Below are 20,890 nucleotides of genomic sequence, written 5' to 3' on the forward strand. Positions count from 1 at the left end.
GCATATCAGGGCCATTTTATGATTAATTGAAATACATATCTTACATGCGGTTCCTTTAAACAAAAAATATCTGTAGCCATTTGAAGTTAGAGGAAATCACTTCATTTTAATCATGATGCAAACAAAGATGCTTTAAAAAAAAAAAACTTTTTTTCAAATTTGTTTAAACTGTCTTTATATACCAATACATAATTAAAATGCAAGTACTCTGAAATAGAGAGTATAAAAAACTGAGTGGCTCTAGTGTATTTAATCTTCAATAAACACAGCTCATTAATTACATTCACTCCCTCCTAAAAACGGGTGCGCGGCTGCGCGCATGTGGGCGGAGCCAGTAATAGCGGCGGTAGTCATGGCGACGGAGAGTGACAGTCGCGCAAGCCAATCACTTGTTTCGTCCCGGTAGGAATTAATGAGCTGTGTTTTTTGAAGATTAAACACTATAGTCACTCAATTTTTATACTCTCTTTTTCAAAGTACTTGCATTTTAATTATGTATTGGTATAAAGACAGTTTAAGCCAATTTGAAAAAAAGTTATTTAGACAATTCTTACCTACACAACCTTTAATGCAAACAAAAGAAAGGTCTAACTTTTACTTTGTGAAATTATGTCACATAAGACAGAAGTACAGAAAACAGCAGACGGACTGAATGAAAATGCACATTCACTCTCTGACAGTAGGTGGCGCTTCTGGAACTGCAATATAGCGTTTCCTTGGTTACCTCTGTACACAAAGCAACACTACATTTAGAAACACTGCTGTATACGGAGGTAAGAGGAATTTAAATGCTATAAACACACTTCTCTTGATAGATACGTTCATAAACCCCTAACCCCCATGTCAATATTTATATTTTTCTTCCTGTATTTCGCACAGTGAGCTTGCTGTGCTTGATAGGCTACAGTATTTGCTCTGCTAGCGCGTCGTTGCTCTCTTCTTCGTATCCGTCTTCACCGTGTCCCGTCTCTGCATCACATGTATAGAACAGATAGTTTGTAAAAAGGCACAACATGTGGTAATCAATGGTGTCTACTGATCAGTGGTGCTTCTCAGAAACGTGACAAACGCTGGCGATTGCTGTATGCCAGTGGTTCCCAAACTTTTTTTGTCTGAGACCCCCTTTTTCCCCAAGAAAATATTTTAGGGCCCCCCTTCACATTTAATGATATTATCGCTCTTGTAAGCTTGCAGCAAGGATGACAAAATATGTTGTTTTCAAACAAACGGTATGTTTACTATATGACCAGATATGTTTATGCACAAATAATAGCCTATAATATTGAAAATACAATAACAAAAACATCAGTAGGCCCTTTGTAATTTAAAAACGTAAGCCTAGTAGTAGCATATAAATTGAAATGCAATAACAAAAATATTCACATTGGTGTGTAGGTTAAAAAAAAGAAAGAATATGCTATTACTAAATGACTGCTGTCTGGGGCCTCAATGCTTGCATGTTATTTGTGAGGCTTTATTTTTGACGCTTTTGGCGCTATAGCGAGCGATAATAAACTTGCGTTTATTAACAGACCAATGCGTCTTTCGGAAGAACATTGTAGCCGGAACTACTTCTCTCTGTGTACGTCTATGACGAGTCACGCAGGTCCTGGGCTACTCCGCAGCGGCTGCTTATTATATACAAATATTATAGGAGTACCATAGAGAGCCTTAGTCTATGTGACTTTTGAGAGCCTTTTTATTCCGTCTGAACTGTGCCCTGAATTACACATATGATGTTAGTCAATTTAAAAGATAATTATGAAAGTCAAGAAAGTTGCAGTTTGTCATAAAACAGAAGAGTAATGTTTAGTTTTAACTAAGTGAAAATCGCTGAATGAACTACATCTCTCGTCTCGCACTATACGTCACCGTTGCTTGTGTGTGTGTGCAGTCTGGTACAACACACTCCGGCATCACGGCGTAACGTTACGATTATAACGTAAGACTATAGAAAACATGACAGACGTTAGCTTCAGTAAAGTTAGCTTTATTCATTGAGAGAAACGGTATGACGTCACATGTGCTTTTGGGTTTGTAGTCTTTGTAATGACGTATGTTCACAGTCTTACACCTCGACAGTTTTACATCAAACTGCGACTTTCTTGACTTTAAAATGTATCTTTTAAATTGACAAACATATGTGTAATTCAGGGCACAATTCAAACGAGATCAACATATTTGTTGTCTCTCGCCATTGACTACTAGGGCTGAACGATACATCGAATTTTCATCGTCATCGCGATATGAACTCCCGCGATGAACACATCGCAACAGACAGCCTGACACGATGAATAATGCCTGGCTCAGATTAGCACTAACTTACACGTTTTTGACTCCTAAAATCGTGGACAAGAAACATGTCAGACAACACGTTGCTTTCCGACCAGTCATCGCGTGCCGTCACACACACACATTCATTCGCAAACATTCACTCGCACGCACAGACACACAAACACACACACTCACTGTCCCTCGCTCGCTCACTCACGCACGCACGCACGCACACACACACACACACACACACACTCACTGTCCCTCGCTCACTCACTCACGCACGCACGCACACACACACACACACACACGCTCACTGGCGCGCGCACAGTCGCACACACACACTCACTGTTGCACTCACTCACGTCTCGCCTCGCTCACATATTCAACCCGTCGTGGAGGACCGTTAAAGAATTAAACATGGATAGTCTTTCTGTCGTGAAGCATCGCAGACGCGACGTAGGTTGTCGCCCACTATGACACACTATACGAGATGAAACGATCGAATCTTGCGTCCGGACGCCCGTTGTCGTTATTACGAATCTCCACGACACCCATACGTCAAACGGATCGTGCCAAAATCGTGTAGCCTATTCTGAACCAGGCAGGTAATAAACGTTTGACCTATCACGCAAAGAACCTATTAAACCACTAAGACATGGGAACAGTATAGTTAACAATCACATTTATCGCAAGTCATATCGTCATCGCAATATTAAACAATGTTATCGCACATCGCAGCTTTTCCTCATATCGTGCAGCCCTATTGACTACCATACAATATTTTTCCGAAATAAGGTCCCATGGTCCACCGGAAGGGGAGGGACTTAGGCTCTCGATAGTGGATCAGGATAAGACAAAAACACGATTGGATTGGAAAATGGATTCATGATGAACTCGCTCATTATATAAATTTTTTACAGAAAAATGTTAAGGACTTTTATTTAATGCTCATTGCTCAAAACTTTTCAAAGTATGACGCGACCCCTCTGTTGGGAACCGATGGTGTATGCGACATGTCACACGTCATATCTTTGACCATCAGCACAAAATTTGGTCCTCTTTGCATTTTTCCTCCTGACCGAAAAAGGTAGCATAAGATGGCGTTTAAGCGTGAAGTACGTCTTCACACTTCTTTTGAGTCAGTCAGACTTAAAAAAAACATTGAGATCACCATATTTACTTAAGTAACTTGGCTAATACCGCTGTGTGATGATATCTACTGTTACCGATTTCTGGCTTTTATGTTCTATTAGCATTCTCTGGGTGAAATTAATCTGACGTTTCTATTTGAAGAGGTGGCGTTCGAGCCGCTGGAGTCTGGTGAGGAGATACGGTATGTGTTTGGACGGCTCTGGTCTCTGGTTTCAGGCGTTTCATCAAAGGGATGCCACACGGCTAACTCCCCCCGGACGGGTGTTATTGCCGGCCCATTCAACCTCTGTCTCTCTTGACCCGTGTGTGGCGTCACCGGCTCCGCTAGCCACAGCTGCCGAGGAGATCAGCCTTGTGTCTCGGGTCACGGCCTCTCCTTCCCAACTGGTTTGGCACAGTCTGAGTCTCACAAGCGTGTCGTACAGTGCCTTGATGAGATTCCAATACGCCGTTAAACACTGAAGTCCAGCTTTTGCTGATCTGAGCGTTTCTCTCTGGAAGTGCGTCAGGACGAGGACTGCGGTGTCCTTAATCTTTAATTCGGCTTGAATTATTAAAGCTGCCATTGTTTGAGCTGCGATCGCCACTTTCACTGACACTTTGGATGTTTGGTTACAGGGAAAACATGAGTTAAAACAATTATGCAAATATTGATTATACATTCAACATATGTTGACTTGGGTGTGTTTGAGTACATAGAGGAAATACATTCTTCTGGTCTAGAGCATTGATACAAGACACTGGGGATTGATATAGTAGGGTGTTTTTTTTGTTATTCCTAATGACAATATTATTCTAGTGAACTGTTTTTTCTTGATGTGTGGAACAGCCTTTTGTATTTTGAATGTGTATTATCCCTGGCTGTATGTGATCAGTGTGCCTGCCATGGTTTGGAAAGTTAAAGTTTTACCTCAATTCACACAAGTGCAAAAAGTATGTTTACAAAACTATTTATTGGTGGGAGAATTCCTTTTTTTCTGATGCATATTTCCCCACTGAATCTTCAGTGCTTTATTATATGGGATAGCCTTTCCTAATTTTGCATAATATATAGAAGACAAGACATAGTTTATAATTAAATGCTGCTGGGGGCTTCTGTCCAGAAATGTTATTAAAAATAATAATTTCGCAAATATTATTTTGTCTATCTAATATCTGAGCAGTTTTTCCCAAAAACATGACTGTCAAGTTAGAGAAGTGCTGTATGTGGATGAATTCCCACTTTATGTGTTTGCTTTGAATGTTTTTTTTGTTTTGTTTTATCCAGTGTGACCCTTCGGTGTTTGTGTTAAATGTAATTTAATTAACAATTTTTTCTTTTCTTCCAGATGAGGCAGATCCTGCCGAGATGGTTGCAGAAGAATCTGGTCAAGGCGCTCAAAATAGTCCGTACCAACTTCGAAGAAAATCTCTGTTACCGAAGAGAACAGCTTGTCCAACAAAGACCAACATGGAGGTGCTTCATTCAAATGATCATGTCAAGAAGCGTTCTAGATTTAGAAGTGTTGTATGCATAAAGATTGTCTGCGATTTTATTAATTTAGGCTGAAACCACAACAGCAGTTTTAATGACATTCTTTTTTTCCCCTCAAATTACATTTTTTCCATTTTATTATATATTTTAATATTAGATTTTAGTAATTAAAAAGCATGTCTAATTAATTGAAATAATAAAACTTGTACAATGTAACATCAATTTATTTAAAGCAAAAAAATATATATTTTTTTAGGTTCCTGAAATCTTTTTCTCAAAAATTATCCCCCCCTTAAATTCTTTGTTTTCTGTCTTAATTTTTCTGATTTGTGTTTTAATGGTTTAAATGTTAACTACCGGTAATTGAATGAATATATATATATATATATAATATATATTTTTTATAAGAAAAGGGCAATGTGGAATTTTTATGTTCATGCTTTAATATTCACAGACACGAGTCCATATCGTGATTTAATTGTACAGCCCTACTTTTGATTAATTCATTTAAAATTTGCCATGATATTCCACATTATACTGTTAATTCCATTTTTAAGACTGGATTCTGCGATTCCCTTTGGGTTTTGTGCATTGCTGAAAATGATAGGTTCCTACATGCATGAAATAAAAACAGCATGAGTGTGTTTTGTATGTGCTGTGAATAACAGATGAAAACTCTTCTTATTCAAAGGGTGCTTCCACATCAACAACAGAAAACTTTGGGCATCGGGCAAAACGTGCCAGAGTGTCGGGAAAATCACAAGATTTGCCTGGTAATGGAGTCAGACTTGATGTTGCCTAGAGTTGAAATGGAGTGATCTCAGCTTTAGATGAGTGTTCATTAACACTGGTCCTCTTCTGTCCCAGTCACCCCAGCGGAGCAGTACCTGCAGGTGAAGCTTCCAGACGAGGTGGTCCTAAAAATATTCTCCTATCTGTTGGAGCAGGACCTGTGTCGAGCGGCTTGTGTGTGTAAACGATTTAGTGAACTAGCCAACGACCCCATCCTCTGGTAAGTTAGGTATTTGGACTAAACTGTATATTTTTTGGTTTTCTCAATCAACAAAACAGCCTTTGTACCCAAAAAGATTAAAAATGTTTAGTGCATTAAGTAAATGCACATTTAACCTCACTTAATGACTTATTTAGCAAGATTATGCCTGAAAAGTAGGGGTGTAACAATATATCGTGTCACAATATATCGCAATGCAACAATTTGTATAGTGGTTAGTGACAATATGAATTGTGTATAGTTCACCCAAAATAAAAATTACAGTGTGAGAAAAAATAAAATTTTCAGAGTTTTAGTGTCAGTACTACATTAAACTACTATATATATAATGTTGAATATAATGTATAATAATGCAATGGGGGAATATTTGTGGGTGATAATGCCAAATGTCTGATGTTACCAGTAAAAACTGGCCTATATTATTTTTAATATATCTAGTCCGTGAAAGAGTGCAAACATATTCATCTAAAAATAATTCTGTATTTTCAGCTTCAGAATCATGAATATTGTTATTCTGGTGTCTCTATTGTCCAGCAACAAGTCCAAGACTATTCATTTACACGCACAATGTAATATTAAATTTAGCATTTTAATCAGCGTACACTTTTTTTTTTCATTAACCTTTTATCATATGTCTTGCAGTATCGAAATAATATCGTATCCTGAGTTCAGTATCGAGATATGTATTGAATCGTGACATGAGGGTATCGTTACACCCCTACTGAAAAGGTTTTGGATTTTGGATGTTAATTTAAAAAATCTTGTATAATATGACTTGCTGTTTTTGTTTTTATTGTATTTATATGATATTTGTATTTTTGTAATTACATTTTTGCCATGAAAATAGCTTTGAATGCTGACATGGCACTAAATAAAACAAAATGCACATTTAAATGCACAAATTTTCGTCAATCGGAATGAATCTGATTTCAGATTCGGAAAGTTCTGTTTATATAAACCCTAAACAATTCAGTTCAATTCACATATTCATTCACATATTCATTTACATGTGCATTACATGTATACCAAATAAACCTTCAGTGCATCCGGTTTAGTTCATAAGACACGAGACATGCAGAAACATACGCACATTCCAATAACTTAATGTATGTAAATATGCGCAAGTTTGTTTTTTTGCATCCGATTGAGAGAGAGTTGGATTCAAGCATTTACATGCTTAATTTCTTTCCCCTGTTGATCAGATTATTTCAGGTCTGCACAATTTATTGAATCGAAATTTCATTGGGGTTGAGCTCAGTCAGATCGATTGAGGCGTTTACATGAAAGCTTATCAATCCTATTATAAACGGATTATTTGGGTGCATGTAATGAAATTTCATAAAATCAAAAAAAAAAAAGTGTCACTCGCGCACAAGAAAGTATATTGATTAAAAAAAAAAAAAGATATATACCAATACAACACATAAAAAGCAATAATGATCTACTTGAACAATTTATAAAAAAAAAAAATGCCTCATGGAAATGTCTTTGAACAGATTTGAGTGATTACCAGTTTATTGAATCAGCCCTTTTGAACTGATTCATGGATATGAATCAAATTAAGCAGCTTTTGAACCCCATTGAACCTTTTGTTCTGAGAGTTTTAGCATAAGGGTCATTGATCTCGATTCTTCTCATCTTGTTTGCAGGAAGAGACTCTACATGGAGGTTTTCGAGTACACGCGTCCCATGATGCACCCCGAGTCTGGGAAGTTCTTCCAGATCAACCCAGAGGAGCATGAACAGCCCAATCCCTGGAAGGAGAGCTTTCAGCAACTGGTACTGTTCCCCTGATTCATTTGTTATGCGTTTTGGATTAAAAAAAAGCACAAGTTAGTATTTAGAGCCCATTTTCCATGCTCTCTCTGACCTTTTACCATTAAATTAGCTATTTTTATCATTCTCATTTGACAGCAAGTGCTTCCTCTGAAGCTATTACACATTGTGTATTCAAGAGCAAGCACAACAATACAAATCTGAGAATGAGTGATTTAGTCTTTTCCCCCAGGATCCAAAAGTGGACAGATGGTGCCGTAATGTGATAATTAGGGAGATCTTGATGTGTCAGTAATCATTAGTTTCATCAGTGAGCTTTATGAGAGTATATTACTGAAGAAACACAGACTGATGGATCCCTGATCTTTGTGTTTGCAGTATAAAGGTGCTCATGTGAAGCCGGGCTTCGCAGAACATTTCTACAGTAACCCGGCCAGATACAAGGGACGAGAAAACATGCTGGTACGTTCTAGACCATCTGTAGATGGATTATATGGTTTGTTTATGAGATGCACCGATTACAATTTTCTAGACCGATTCCGATTTTTCATTGAGTTTGACCCGCCGATACCGATTTTAGCCGATTCTGATTACATTTTTTCTAACCACTTTACAGCACACAAATATTTATTTTCTATATATATTTATTTTTTTATAAAACACCATATACTTTTACCAAAACTGAATAATAAAAACAAGTTTAAATGTGTAAATTTTCTTTTCTGACATAGCCTACTCCAGTTCTTGTTAAAACACACTAGACATGCTAATTCTGTGCATTTTGGGCACTATTTTGTGTGAAATCATATTTATTTTGTCCATCTAAAGCAGTGGTTCGCAACCTTTTTTGGGCCAGCGCCCCCTATCCAATATCCAGGTCCCTGACCTCCCCCCCCCCCCCCCCCCCCACTCACTAATCCCATGTAATAAGTGAGTAGGAACAAGGGAGAGTTCATGTATTCAAAAATTAAAATTTTGTACTTATTTCATGTAATTGAACTATACTCCACACAGTGATCAATCCAAAAAACAAGGTATAAGCTGCATTTGCATGGCAGTACCAGTGTTTCCCACAGGATCTTTGGTAAAACTGTGGTGGGTGTTTCCACGGGCCTGGAATATCACGTCACACTCTGCGCGTATGTTTTAAAAAACATAATTTAACATATAAATAGTCCTAACACTTTTTAAATAGCCCACTTAAAGTGTTTATTACAAATAAATTACTAAATGCTTAAAATGAATAAAAGTAAATGGGTCTCATTCATGAAACATTCGTAAATATGTGAGTGATCTGAAGAGACCTTCCCGAAAACTCTTCTCCTGATTCACAAATATTTCGTAAACGTCAGATGTGATAGTGAAATGTGTGTGTGTGTTAATGAATTCCAATCAGTCGTAAATGGGACGTGCGTGCACGCTCATTCTCAATTACCATAAATCCCGCCCATTAAATCCGACTTACTATATATGGGCATCATATTATGACACCAAATTTCAACATGTTCTTAATGTTCTTAAAAGCGAATGAAAAAGAAAAATTTCTCATTATCAGATAATATTTTATTATCAGAAGTTCATTCAAAACGCCACATTTTATTTTCAAGCGTACATAGTGGCGTATCAGGTCCTAAAAAAGGAAGCTTGGGAGCATATTACAGAAGCAGTTAATGGAGTTTCATCTGTTAATCGAACAGTCCCAGAAGTGAAAAGAAAATGGTTCGGCATGAAGCTCGACTGCAAAAAACGAATTAGTTCACTTCGAAAAAATATAGCCCAGCCCTATTGAAAGCAATTAATTATGTGATTAAAGTGTTCCGTTTGCAGATGCTATCACTGGCTCTCATAATAAAAGTAAAAAGAAAAACCGAATGTAATTACTATATGTCATATTTTTTCAAAATGCTGTGTAAATATGTACACGATTAAGGTGAATTAAAATGCAGCCTTATTAATGAGCAAAACGTTGGATGTTAAACGCACTATTTACGCGTGGCTGGGAGCAGGTGTAGATTTCTTTCGTACCAACTAACATTTGGAAAATACGAACATTTTAATGAATCCGAAAATTTACGCCAGAACCACTTTACACACGATTTACACAAAAATGAGTTCTGCTCGTGTTTCATGAATGAGACCCATTGAGCAAAAATTTGCGTTATATTTAAACTTGTGAACGCCCCCTTTCAGAAATCTTGCTTCCCCATTGTTCTCTGAGCGCCCCCGTTGAGAACCACTAATCTAAAGTGTTCTTTCACTGTAATTGAGCGTGAGCAGCGCAGCAAAAATAGACCGAAACCCGCGCTTCCCTGCTGCTCACGCGATTCCAGCCGATCAATCGGTGCATCTCTAATGTGGATGATGTTATGCGTGATGCCTTGTAAACACCCCTGAACTGTGGTTAAAATCACAGTAACACACAGCCTCACGGAGCAAGAAAAATGATGACAAGAATAAAAAACAAAATTTTTTTCTAGTCCTTATGATGTTTCAATGTCTAGATATATTTTATTCCCTCCTTTAATGCAAGTCTGTAAGATTTTTTTGTTGATTTTTACCACCCATTAGGCAAAGATCATGCAATTTCAATTTACAATAAGGTCTCATTTTTTAACATTAGGAAATGGATTGGCTAACATGAACTAACAATGTATTTTTAAAAGCATTTATCAATCTTTTGAATTTGAATTGTTCTTTGTTCATGTTAGTTCACAGGGGTTTCTGTGATGATTCGCCCCTTTAATAAGTAATGCTAGGAGTTTGTTCAAACATGGCTGTCTTTGTTTTGTGATTACGAGTGAGAATGATTTGTAATTTAGCTTTGAACTCTTTCTCCAGTATTACGACACGATTGAAGACGCTCTGGGAGGCGTTCAGGAAGCCCACTTTGACGGTTTGATATTTGTCCACTCTGGGATCTACACAGATGAATGGATCTACATCGAGTCGCCCATCACGATGATTGGCGCTGGTATGAGAACATATGTGAATATTTAAGTACACTACTGTACTTTGGTTTGGGGTCAGTAAGATTTCTTCACTTTTTTGCTCACCAAGGCTGAATTTAATCAAAAATACAGTAAAAACAGCAATGTTCTGAAAATAAATAAATAACTATTTTCTATTGGAATATATTGTAAGATGTAATTTATTCCTGTGATAAAAGCTGAATTTTCAGCATCATTACTCCAGTCTTCAGTGTCACATGATCCTTCAGAAATCAGTATAATATGCTGCTCAATAAATATTTCTGATTATTTTCAATGTTGAAAAGAGTTTTGCAAATGATTGTTCAGGATTCTTTCATAAATAGACAGTTTTAAAGAACAGCATTTATTTGAAAAATAAATATTTTGTAACATTATAAATGTCTTTACTGCCAATCAATGCAATGCATCCTTGCTGAATAAAAGTATTAATTTCCTTAATTACTGACCCCAAACTTTTGAATAGTAGTGTGAATTTCTTCTGTATAACCTAAATATTAATCGTACATGTGCTTTTGCAGCTCCGGGGAAAGTAGCGGATAAAGTCATTATCGAGAACACTAGAGATTCAACGTTTGTGTTCATGGAGGGGTCAGAGGACGCGTATGTAGGATATATGACAATAAAGGTGAGTTTCTTCATATCCTGGCTTCAGTAAAAGGAGGTTAAAGGTAAAGGTCAGAATTGTCTAAAAAAACTTTTATTCAAATTTGTTTAAACTGTCTTTATATACCAATACATAATTAAAATGCAAGTACTCTGAAATAGAGAGTATAAAAAACTGAGTGACTCTAGTGTATTTAATCTTCAATAAACACAGCTCATTAATTACATTCACTCCCACCTAAAAACGGGTGCGCGACTGCGCGCACGTGGGCGGAGCCAATAATAGCGGCGGTAGTCATGGCGACGGAGAGTGACAGTCGCGCAAGCCAATCACTTGTTTCGTCCCGGTAGGAATTAATGAGCTGTGTTTTTTGAACATAAAATACACGAGTCACTCAATTTTTATACTCTCTTTTTCAAAGTACTTACATTTTAATTATGTATTGGTATATAAAGACAGTTTAAGCCAATTTGAAAAAAAAGTTCTTTAGACAATTCTTACCTACCCAACCTTTAAGGAATAATATGAAAATCATGGAATTTTCTCGACCTCATGTCTGTATGTTCATGCACAGAAAAAACAAAAAAGGCATTATTGCAACAGGGCCGTTTTTAGGCAGATGTGCATTATTAGATGTGCATATAATGGCTCTTTGTTGCAGTTCAATCCTGATGACAAATCAGCTCAACATCACAACGCTCATCACTGCCTGGAGATCACGGTCAACTGCAGCCCCATCATTGACCACTGCATCATCCGCAGTACCTGCACAGGTGACCACAGCTTGCTTCTCCCCACAAATTAATTGGTTTTCCCTCCATTTATATCACATTTTTTCTATTCTCATAGTACTCTGCACCCTGTACATGCGTGCATTGAATCTCTTACTTGGCATCTTCTCGCAGAGCAGGAAAAGATACCATGTGCAGAAAGTTAATAGTTAATTTTACATGGAGAATAGACTTAAACCACATAAAGGCAGCATGCAGTAAACCTGTATATAGTGCTCTATGTACATGAATGTATCATTTCTGAATGGAAAACTAACCAAAATGTCATTTACTAGAGTCGAGATCCTCTCAAAATGTCAATTGCCGCGGTCTATTAAAAAATATTTTGTTCATTTGAATAAATATTTTTACCTTGGTTTGAATGAATGATTCAATGACTCACTTTTAAAGACTGCGTCCCAATTTGCCTACTTAAAATTAGAATATCGTGCAAAAGTTAATTTATTTCAGTAATTCAACTTAAAAGGTGAAACTAATATATTATATAGACTCATTACATGCAAAGTGAGATATTTCAAGCCTTTATTTGTTATAATTTTGATGATTATGGATTACAGCTTATGACCCCAAATTCAAAATTAGAATATTGTGAAAAGGTTTTCATAAGCTGTAAGCCATAATCATCAAAATTATAACAAATAAAGGCTTGAAATATCTCACTTTGCATGTAATGTGTGTTAGGTGAGTGTTTGAATCGAGATCCCGATCTTTCAACGATTAATCATACTGCTTTACTGCTACTACTACTAATATATTGCATGTTTGTTTCAATAGTGAATGTCCAGAAGTCAAGCATCATCATAATTTTGGTTATGTATTTAAATCGGCACGTTTTTGCGTTCCACAGCACTGCTTATTAATTGCTTTTCGTGAGTAAACATGCATATGAGCTCAAATCTTGTGTATTAAGATTTTAAATAGCATTTTTTATTTCTGAAAGCCCTTCTGTTGAGCTGTGTTGTGTGTGTGTGATGCTGACAGTTGTGTGTTATCTGTGTGCAGTGGGCTCTGCAGTGTGTGTAAGTGGCCAGGGAGCTTCACCCACGATCAAACACTGTAACATCAGTGACTGTGAGAATGTAGGGCTCTATATCACGGACCACGCGCAGGTAATATGCAACTCTGTCCCGAATATCCCGTCAGATCGGTCGTCTGTAGCCGACGAATCACAGCGTCACGCTCTCCGTTTGCTCCGCAGGGCATTTACGAAGACAACGAGATATCCAATAATGCTCTAGCAGGGATCTGGGTGAAAAACCACGGCAATCCCATCATCAGACGGAACCACATCCATCACGGCAGAGATGTCGGGGTGTTCACGTTTGACCACGGCATGGTAATAAACACACTCTTTTTCTTTCTTTCTCTTAATCATCCACAAACTGATATTAAACAAAGTCATGAGGGATATTCAGAGTGAAACGGTTATAATACCAAACATTTTAGTATTATTTATATACTATTATATTATTTATGAATATTTTTTTAACATATATTTTTAGTTTTCCTTTTATTTTTGAGTTAACCTGCTGTTATTAGTAGTTTATGTGCTTTGTAATTTTTATTTGTTTTTTTTATATTTCTATTTGGCTTTAATTTATTTTTTATTTCTGTTTTTAGTAATTTTGGTCCTTCAACTTATTTTATTTTACTTAGTTCAGTAAGGCTATTAGAGGGCTAATAGAAACATTTCTATTTTTGTATTTATTTATTTTAAGTTAAAGTTTATCATCTAATATTTATATTTTATTTCAGCTCTGTATTTAATTAATTACATTTATAATTTTTTTTGTTATTTAGATATTATTTTAGAATTTATTAATGTTTAGAATTTGCTTTTAGTATTTATATTTAGCTTTATTTTTACTTGTTTTATTTCAACTAATTGCTAAGGTAACTATTTTATTTCAGCTTTATTTCAATTAATTTATTTCAATTAATTGCTAAGGTAACTTTTATTTCAGCTTTATTTTCAATAATTTTTAATAGTTAAAGTTATTGTTATGGTTATTTAGTCATTGTTTAGCAACACTGGAATGGAATACTTAACATAATAGATATGATCATAGTATCATTATCATACAGTGAGCACAGCATACTGCATTTCAAGCAAGAGTAGTATGTAATTGTGAACATGGCAAGCACAGTTGAAGTGTGCTTCTCGTGACTCTCGGGCTCCCTCTGCAGGGCTACTTCGAGAGCTGCAACATCCACAGGAACCGGATAGCAGGTTTCGAGGTGAAGGCGTATGCTAACCCCACAGTAGTGCGCTGCGAGATCCATCACGGGCAGACGGGCGGCATCTACGTGCACGAGAAGGGCCGAGGCCAGTTCATCGAGAACAAGATCTATGCAAACAACTTTGCGGGTGTTTGGATTACCTCAAACAGCGACCCCACGATCAGGTGAGGGAATAATAGACATGGAGTAATGTGACCCTGGACCACAAAACCAGTCACATGGGTCAATTTTCTGAAATTGAGATGTATACATCACCCGAAGAATAAATAAGCTTTCCATTGATGTATGGTTTGTTAGGATATGACAATATTTGGCCGAGACACAACTATTGTAAATCTGGAATCTGAGGATGCAAAAAAATCTAAACATTGAGAAAATCTCCGTTAAAGTTGTTCATTTATGTTCACGATTGTGCTGCATTCACTCACAAAAATAATTTTTTAATATATTTACGGTAGGAAATTTACTAAATATCTTCATGGAACATGATCTTTACTTAATATCCTAATGATTTTTGGCATAAAAGAAAAATGGATAATTTTGACCCAAACAATGTATAGTTGGCTATTGCCACAGATATACCCGTGCGACATGTGACTGGGTTTGTGGTCCAGGGTCACATGATTTCTGCAGTCTAATCATATCAGTACATACAGTAATACTGTTCTTGCAAAGTGATAATCTCCCTTCTGATCAATCGCAGGGGTAACGCCATATTTAATGGCAACCAGGGTGGTGTTTACATATTCGGCGACGGCCGAGGTCTCATCGAAGGGAACGACATCTATGGCAACGCTTTAGCGGGAATCCAGATCCGGACCAACAGCTGCCCGATCGTCCGGCACAACAAGATCCACGACGGACAGCATGGAGGCATCTATGTGGTGAGTGAACAGACCAAAACATCTAGCAGACATACTCCAATTCATCTTTTAACAACACTTGTTCATGGTTCTCTGATGTTGGTTGATGGTCATATGACATGCAAATAAACTAAAGATTGAATCTAAATACAAAAAGTGCTTCTGGGTTTGTAAAGTCTGTATCTCAGTGCTCTTTGGATACGGAATAGTTCAACTTGCAAAAATCATACGACACCAAGGCATATATATATATATAAAAAACCTTTATTCATGGTTATAACATTTTAAAAACGCACATACATCTGCACACCAGCACGTTGCAACTAATACGCATTCATCAGGATGTGGTAAAATATCACTCGGAATCATTTTATACTGCAATCAATAAGTTATGACATGTTATCAGAATAACGGCTTAGTATTTTCTTAAAGGAGAACTCCGGCGCAAAATGAACCTTTGGTCTAATTACACATTGTTACCTAGTCAACCGTTATCTGAGATTTGTTTTCATGATTGTTGAATGTAAATAGTTTTATCTCTAAAAACAGTTTAGCCTATAACGCTAGTATAACGCTAGTATATAGGGCATTGAGTAATGACAAATAAAAATCGCTTGTTAATACCACTAACAAGGCTCAAAATAGCCCCACACTAACACGGTAGCATAATGAGGGTCCCTACATGCAAACCGAAGCATTGAGAACTGTGTAAGTGTCCAGACAGTTTAATAAGAAGATACTTTATACATAGTCAACTTCGCGTATACAAGCAGAAGCCATCTTTGAAAAACAGTCTCTATCAGTCGATCTATGAACGCCGATCCAAGTGTGCTAGACCATATGAGATTCTACACAGTTCAGCGCATTTGGATCGGCTCATTTAAGATCGGCTCCTTTATGAGTTCTCCTTTAAGGGGAAATATAAAATCTTTAACAATATCAAGAGAATCTATAAATTCAAGACACATTTAAATCAAACTCTATGCAGCCCAAATACACCAGCAATCTATGACATCAAAATGTAAAAAAGATACATATCAAAAATTCACTAATATCCACTATATTCCAAAAAAAACCGCGTAAACGCGTCATCAGAGAAGAGATTCTGCAAGAGGGAGGGATTGAATTTTTTTATTACAAATTACGAGGGCGTATGAATGATAATAATAAAAAAAAGATGTCCACGGATAAATCATTTATAATAAATACTGCAATATTCTAGGAATTGTGATTTCATGGTGACTCGTTTGGGAAACCCTGTTCTGGTCTTGATGACCAGGTTGTTCACTACAGTCTCTGATTTGTCTCTGGTTTGTCAGCATGAGAAGGGTCAGGGTGTGATCGAGGAGAACGAGGTGTACAGCAACACACTGGCCGGTGTGTGGGTGACCACGGGCAGCACACCTGTGCTCCGCAGAAACAGAATACACAGTGGAAAACAGGTGTGTACTCTCTGTGTTAATCATCATTCAGTGTGTGTATCCTGCTTCCAAACACTCATGCAAACACTCCCATTCAAAAGACCAAACGTGGCGCAAGCGTGAGCACATGGGTGGACTCGTTCTCGAGATAAAATCTGAAATGTTTTTGTCCGCAGGTGGGCGTTTATTTCTATGATAACGGTCACGGAGTGCTCGAAGACAATGACATCTATAACCACATGTACTCTGGAGTTCAGATCAGGTCAGTGGCGTCACTGTATCCGAATATTCAGGTGTAAGCACCATCATGTAGAGCTGGGCGGTGCTTGAATATTATTTCAGTTACGAATTGTATTTTCAGTTATGATTTTGGCTTTCAGCTAATATGATGATCGAGACAAAATTATTATTGTGCCACTTTCCATTTCGCAATGATGCTCTCACTTTCAACCCTTTTGTATGTATTTTTATATATTTAATTTTTTTTATCATTTATTTAGTGTATTTTTATCATTGCATTTATTGTCAGTCCTTCTAAAACAAACTTGTCTTTTTAACAGAAGTTTAATAAATACATTTATAAATAAAAAACATTTCCAAAGTAATTGAGTTAAATAATCGTGATTGATTTTTGCCATAATTTATACATTTTTAAAGGTTTATAAAATGACTTCTTTCTTTTTTTTAAAGTAGTGACGTAAATATATATTTATTTTTTTGCATTTATTTTTGTAGAACTGGCAGCAATCCTAAAATTCGGAGGAATAAGATCTGGGGTGGACAAAATGGAGGAATTCTTGTTTACAATTCAGGTAATATTTCCATCATAACCTTTTGATGTCTTTGATTGATATAAAGGCTGATATTTCTGTTTTAATCAGAAAAATAAGCGTCCTCGTAATCTCTTCTCAGGTTTAGGCTTTATTGAAGACAACGAGATCTTTGATAACGCCATGGCGGGGGTTTGGATCAAGACCGACAGCAACCCCACACTCCGCAGGAACAAGATCCACGACGGGAGGGACGGGGGAATCTGTATATTCAACGGAGGACGAGGTGACGCTCTTCTTCATGCTCCATTATTGCTCATGTACCGTATTTTCTGGACTATAAGTCGCATCAGTCAAAAAATGCATCTTGAAGAGGAAAAAAAACATATATAAGTCGCACTGGACTATAAGTCGCATTTATTTAGAAATTTATTTCACAAAATCCAGGACCAAGAACAGACATTTAATCTGGAAAGGTTATTCAGCTCCACAACAGCACACAGAACAACAGCTGAATAGGTGTCCGGTATGTTAGCGTAACACATTAACAGTTATTCAGCGACACAATAGCATAAAGAACATATTTCTGGGAGACTGAATAGACTAAATTAACATTAGCCAGCGAGTCCAACAAGTTACCGGTCAGCAAGTTCACCAAGCTCCCGATCTCATCACACAACACTGAATACATTGAGTTCTTCCTCGGTGTCGCTTCTGAACAACTCCGCTAACTAGAGCGCCCTCTCACTGCTGTAGACGGTAATGTTTCCTCTTGGTTCATCTCAGTCAGTATGAATTAATGTTGATATATAAGTCGCACCTGACTATAAGTCGCAGGACCAGCCAGAGAAATGCTGAAGCGTTCTTTTTGAGCAACGTAACATTGCACTATTTTTCTCCTTATATCTAAATATATAAAACTATGATGAAACGGATGAGAGTACTGGGTGTTTATGTGAGCTAGATTCACTCTCGATATTGTGAACCGCAAAACAGAAATGCCACACTAGGCGCGTTTCCATTACAGATTTGCGCAAAACTTTAGCATTTTTTCTTCTTCTAAATGTCGACAAAAAACTATTGCGAAATGACGGCGTTTCCATTAACCGATGTTATGCGACTAAAACTAAATTTTTTCCTCTCGCGATCAGTCATTCCAGAAATCATGGAGACAGATGTGGGTGGGTTTATGTATATCTCAGCCGCCACACTAGCCATTATTATTAATGGAAGGAGACGTGTGTGTGTTATCCAATCATTAATGGCAAGGAAAGACTCTTATACTGTGAGCGACACATATGAGGAGTTTCTGGTGTTTCTCCTCATCTCTGCTTCGAGGTCTTGATTGTGGCGTTTCTTTGAGGTTTAGAATCCAGTATTCCTGTAATTCTTTTGTCTTTTATGGATTTAATAAAGAACTCTGTCTCGTCTTCTGTCCAAACACACCGCGTCATCTTCGTCAGGTGACTGTAAATGTGCAAAAACTGTTTCCATTGCAGTTTTGCAAAATAATATTTATTTTTCGAATTGCCTGAATCACCTCATGCGAGCGTAAACTTTTTTGCGATTAAATGGGAGGTTTTTTGCGCAATTTATGTTTCCATTGGGTGTATTTTCAATTTGCGCAATTTGAAGGGTAATGGAAACGCGGCTACTGCCTGCACAAATACTGGGATGTGAATGTTGTTTTAGACTGTTACAGTCAGGTAAACAACACATTACAGCATTAAGTCTGTGGAAACACACAGTTGGTTTGTGACCTGGACAAGAACAGGCTCTTGCTCCAGAAAACACACACAGACACGGTTGCATACTGAATAGTTGCTACAGTCAATCATTTAGATCAGATTCCAGTCAGACACTAATAATGGTGTTTGGACTGACAGTGTGAGCTGTTCCTCTGCACGTCAGCATTATGATGTTGTGTTTGTATGTTGTAGGGTTGTTGGAAGAGAACGATATCTTCAGGAATGCCCAGGCGGGAGTCCTCATCAGCACTAACAGTCACCCTGTGCTGCGCAAGAACAGGATATTTGATGGATTTGCTGCTGGTAAACTCATTTTTTGAACAGGAAGTGGTAACACTTTATTTTACAGTGTCCTTGTTACATGTACCATAGTAATAACAGTAAATTATGCATAATTACATGCAACTAACCCTGAACCAAACCCCAATCCTACATATAGTAAGTACATGTTAATTTATATCTCTGTAACAATGACACCTTAAAATAAAGTGTTACCCAGGAAATTTTTAGACATATTTAATTAGATATTTAAATTAACATCAATTGAACTTTTATTTTATTTAAAAAAATATTTTTTCCCTCTGTCTCCCATTCATGTTTCCCATTTCGGTGTTAGCATATGGACATTTTAAATGGGAAAAATTGACATAAGCTCTCTGCACATAATTTTTGTTTCAGAAAAGCTTTTTATTGTGTATATATATATATATATATATATAAATATAACAAATTGTTTTGCATGAAGCCATTCTGGTAGGACCATTAAGACAGTAATGGTCCAAATACAGAAGGCCAAATACATTTAAAAACCTATTTTATTGAAGTTGTTTCTTCAGATTATGCATTAGTGTTTTTACCATCTTACAGAGCCTTTAAAATAAGCCACTATTCTGTAAATGTAAAAAAAAAGATGACAATCACATCATTCTTTCAGGAAGTGAACAGGAAGCACATGGTTGAACAAGCCCCTTTATTAAGATTTTTTTATAGTAAACATTTTTAGTGCAGATTTGTGTGAGCATATGTTGATATTTATTGATTTACCTTGAAATTATTCAATGCAATTGAACAACACTTTGTTAAAACCTTCATGAAAAGTTTTTCGGAACTGAACATATTTTTTTTATAGAATCGCACAGATAAGATGTATTCTTAGTAGTCTTTATATGCAAGTGATTGTTCCCCTCTGTCTGTCTCAGGCATTGAGATCACCAATCACGCGACAGCAACTTTAGAAGGCAATCAGATTTTCAACAATCGCTTCGGTGGATTGTTTCTCGCGTCTGGCGTCAACGTCACAATGAAAGGTGAACTGAACACATTTTGAATTTGCCTATTTAATGATCCAGTGAACATGAAGTGAACCCCTTTAATCTTCTCCACAGACAACAAAATCATGAACAACCAGGATGCCATTGAGAAAGCGGTGAGCAGAGGTCAGTGCCTGTACAAGATTTCCAGTTACACCAGCTATCCAATGCACGATTTTTACAGGTAACGCTCCTCAGGAACACCCATTTGAACTCTGCGCGGGACGTTAGCGGCTGCTTTCTCACTGCTGTGTTCTTCCGTGCAGGTGTCACACCTGTAACACGACAGACCGCAACGCCATCTGTGTGAACTGCATCAAGAAGTGTCATCAAGGGCACGACGTAGAATTTATTAGACATGATAGGTCAGTCACGCCCTCTAAATCTTACTATGAGCTTGCTTTGCATTAAAAAAATAAGTCCATTTTTAAGCATGTTTTCTCCTGTAAATTGCTTTGTCG

General features: G+C 37.0%; 1 protein-coding gene across 2 annotated transcripts in view; it reads left to right on the plus strand.

Annotated features, from left to right (window-relative positions):
• The window catches only part of fbxo11a (F-box protein 11a), a 35,423-nt gene that overhangs the window by 12,517 nt on the left and 2,016 nt on the right, over window positions 1-20,890 (plus strand). For both annotated transcript variants that reach the window (XM_079635391.1, XM_079635392.1), the window contains 20 exons: window positions 4,758-4,885; window positions 5,595-5,676; window positions 5,771-5,915; window positions 7,565-7,694; window positions 8,070-8,153; window positions 10,530-10,662; window positions 11,200-11,306; window positions 11,947-12,058; window positions 13,079-13,185; window positions 13,275-13,412; window positions 14,264-14,481; window positions 15,021-15,201; window positions 16,500-16,622; window positions 16,778-16,863; window positions 17,337-17,413; window positions 17,514-17,657; window positions 19,312-19,422; window positions 20,319-20,426; window positions 20,505-20,613; window positions 20,696-20,794. In XM_079635391.1, coding sequence (XP_079491517.1) covers window positions 4,758-4,885; window positions 5,595-5,676; window positions 5,771-5,915; window positions 7,565-7,694; window positions 8,070-8,153; window positions 10,530-10,662; window positions 11,200-11,306; window positions 11,947-12,058; window positions 13,079-13,185; window positions 13,275-13,412; window positions 14,264-14,481; window positions 15,021-15,201; window positions 16,500-16,622; window positions 16,778-16,863; window positions 17,337-17,413; window positions 17,514-17,657; window positions 19,312-19,422; window positions 20,319-20,426; window positions 20,505-20,613; window positions 20,696-20,794 — 2,422 coding nt within the window. The remainder of the gene's footprint in view (window positions 1-4,757; window positions 4,886-5,594; window positions 5,677-5,770; window positions 5,916-7,564; window positions 7,695-8,069; window positions 8,154-10,529; window positions 10,663-11,199; window positions 11,307-11,946; window positions 12,059-13,078; window positions 13,186-13,274; window positions 13,413-14,263; window positions 14,482-15,020; window positions 15,202-16,499; window positions 16,623-16,777; window positions 16,864-17,336; window positions 17,414-17,513; window positions 17,658-19,311; window positions 19,423-20,318; window positions 20,427-20,504; window positions 20,614-20,695; window positions 20,795-20,890) is intronic.

Source organism: Phoxinus phoxinus (assembly GCF_949152265.1).
Source record: "Phoxinus phoxinus genome assembly, chromosome: 14".
Taxonomy (NCBI): domain Eukaryota; kingdom Metazoa; phylum Chordata; class Actinopteri; order Cypriniformes; family Leuciscidae; genus Phoxinus; species Phoxinus phoxinus.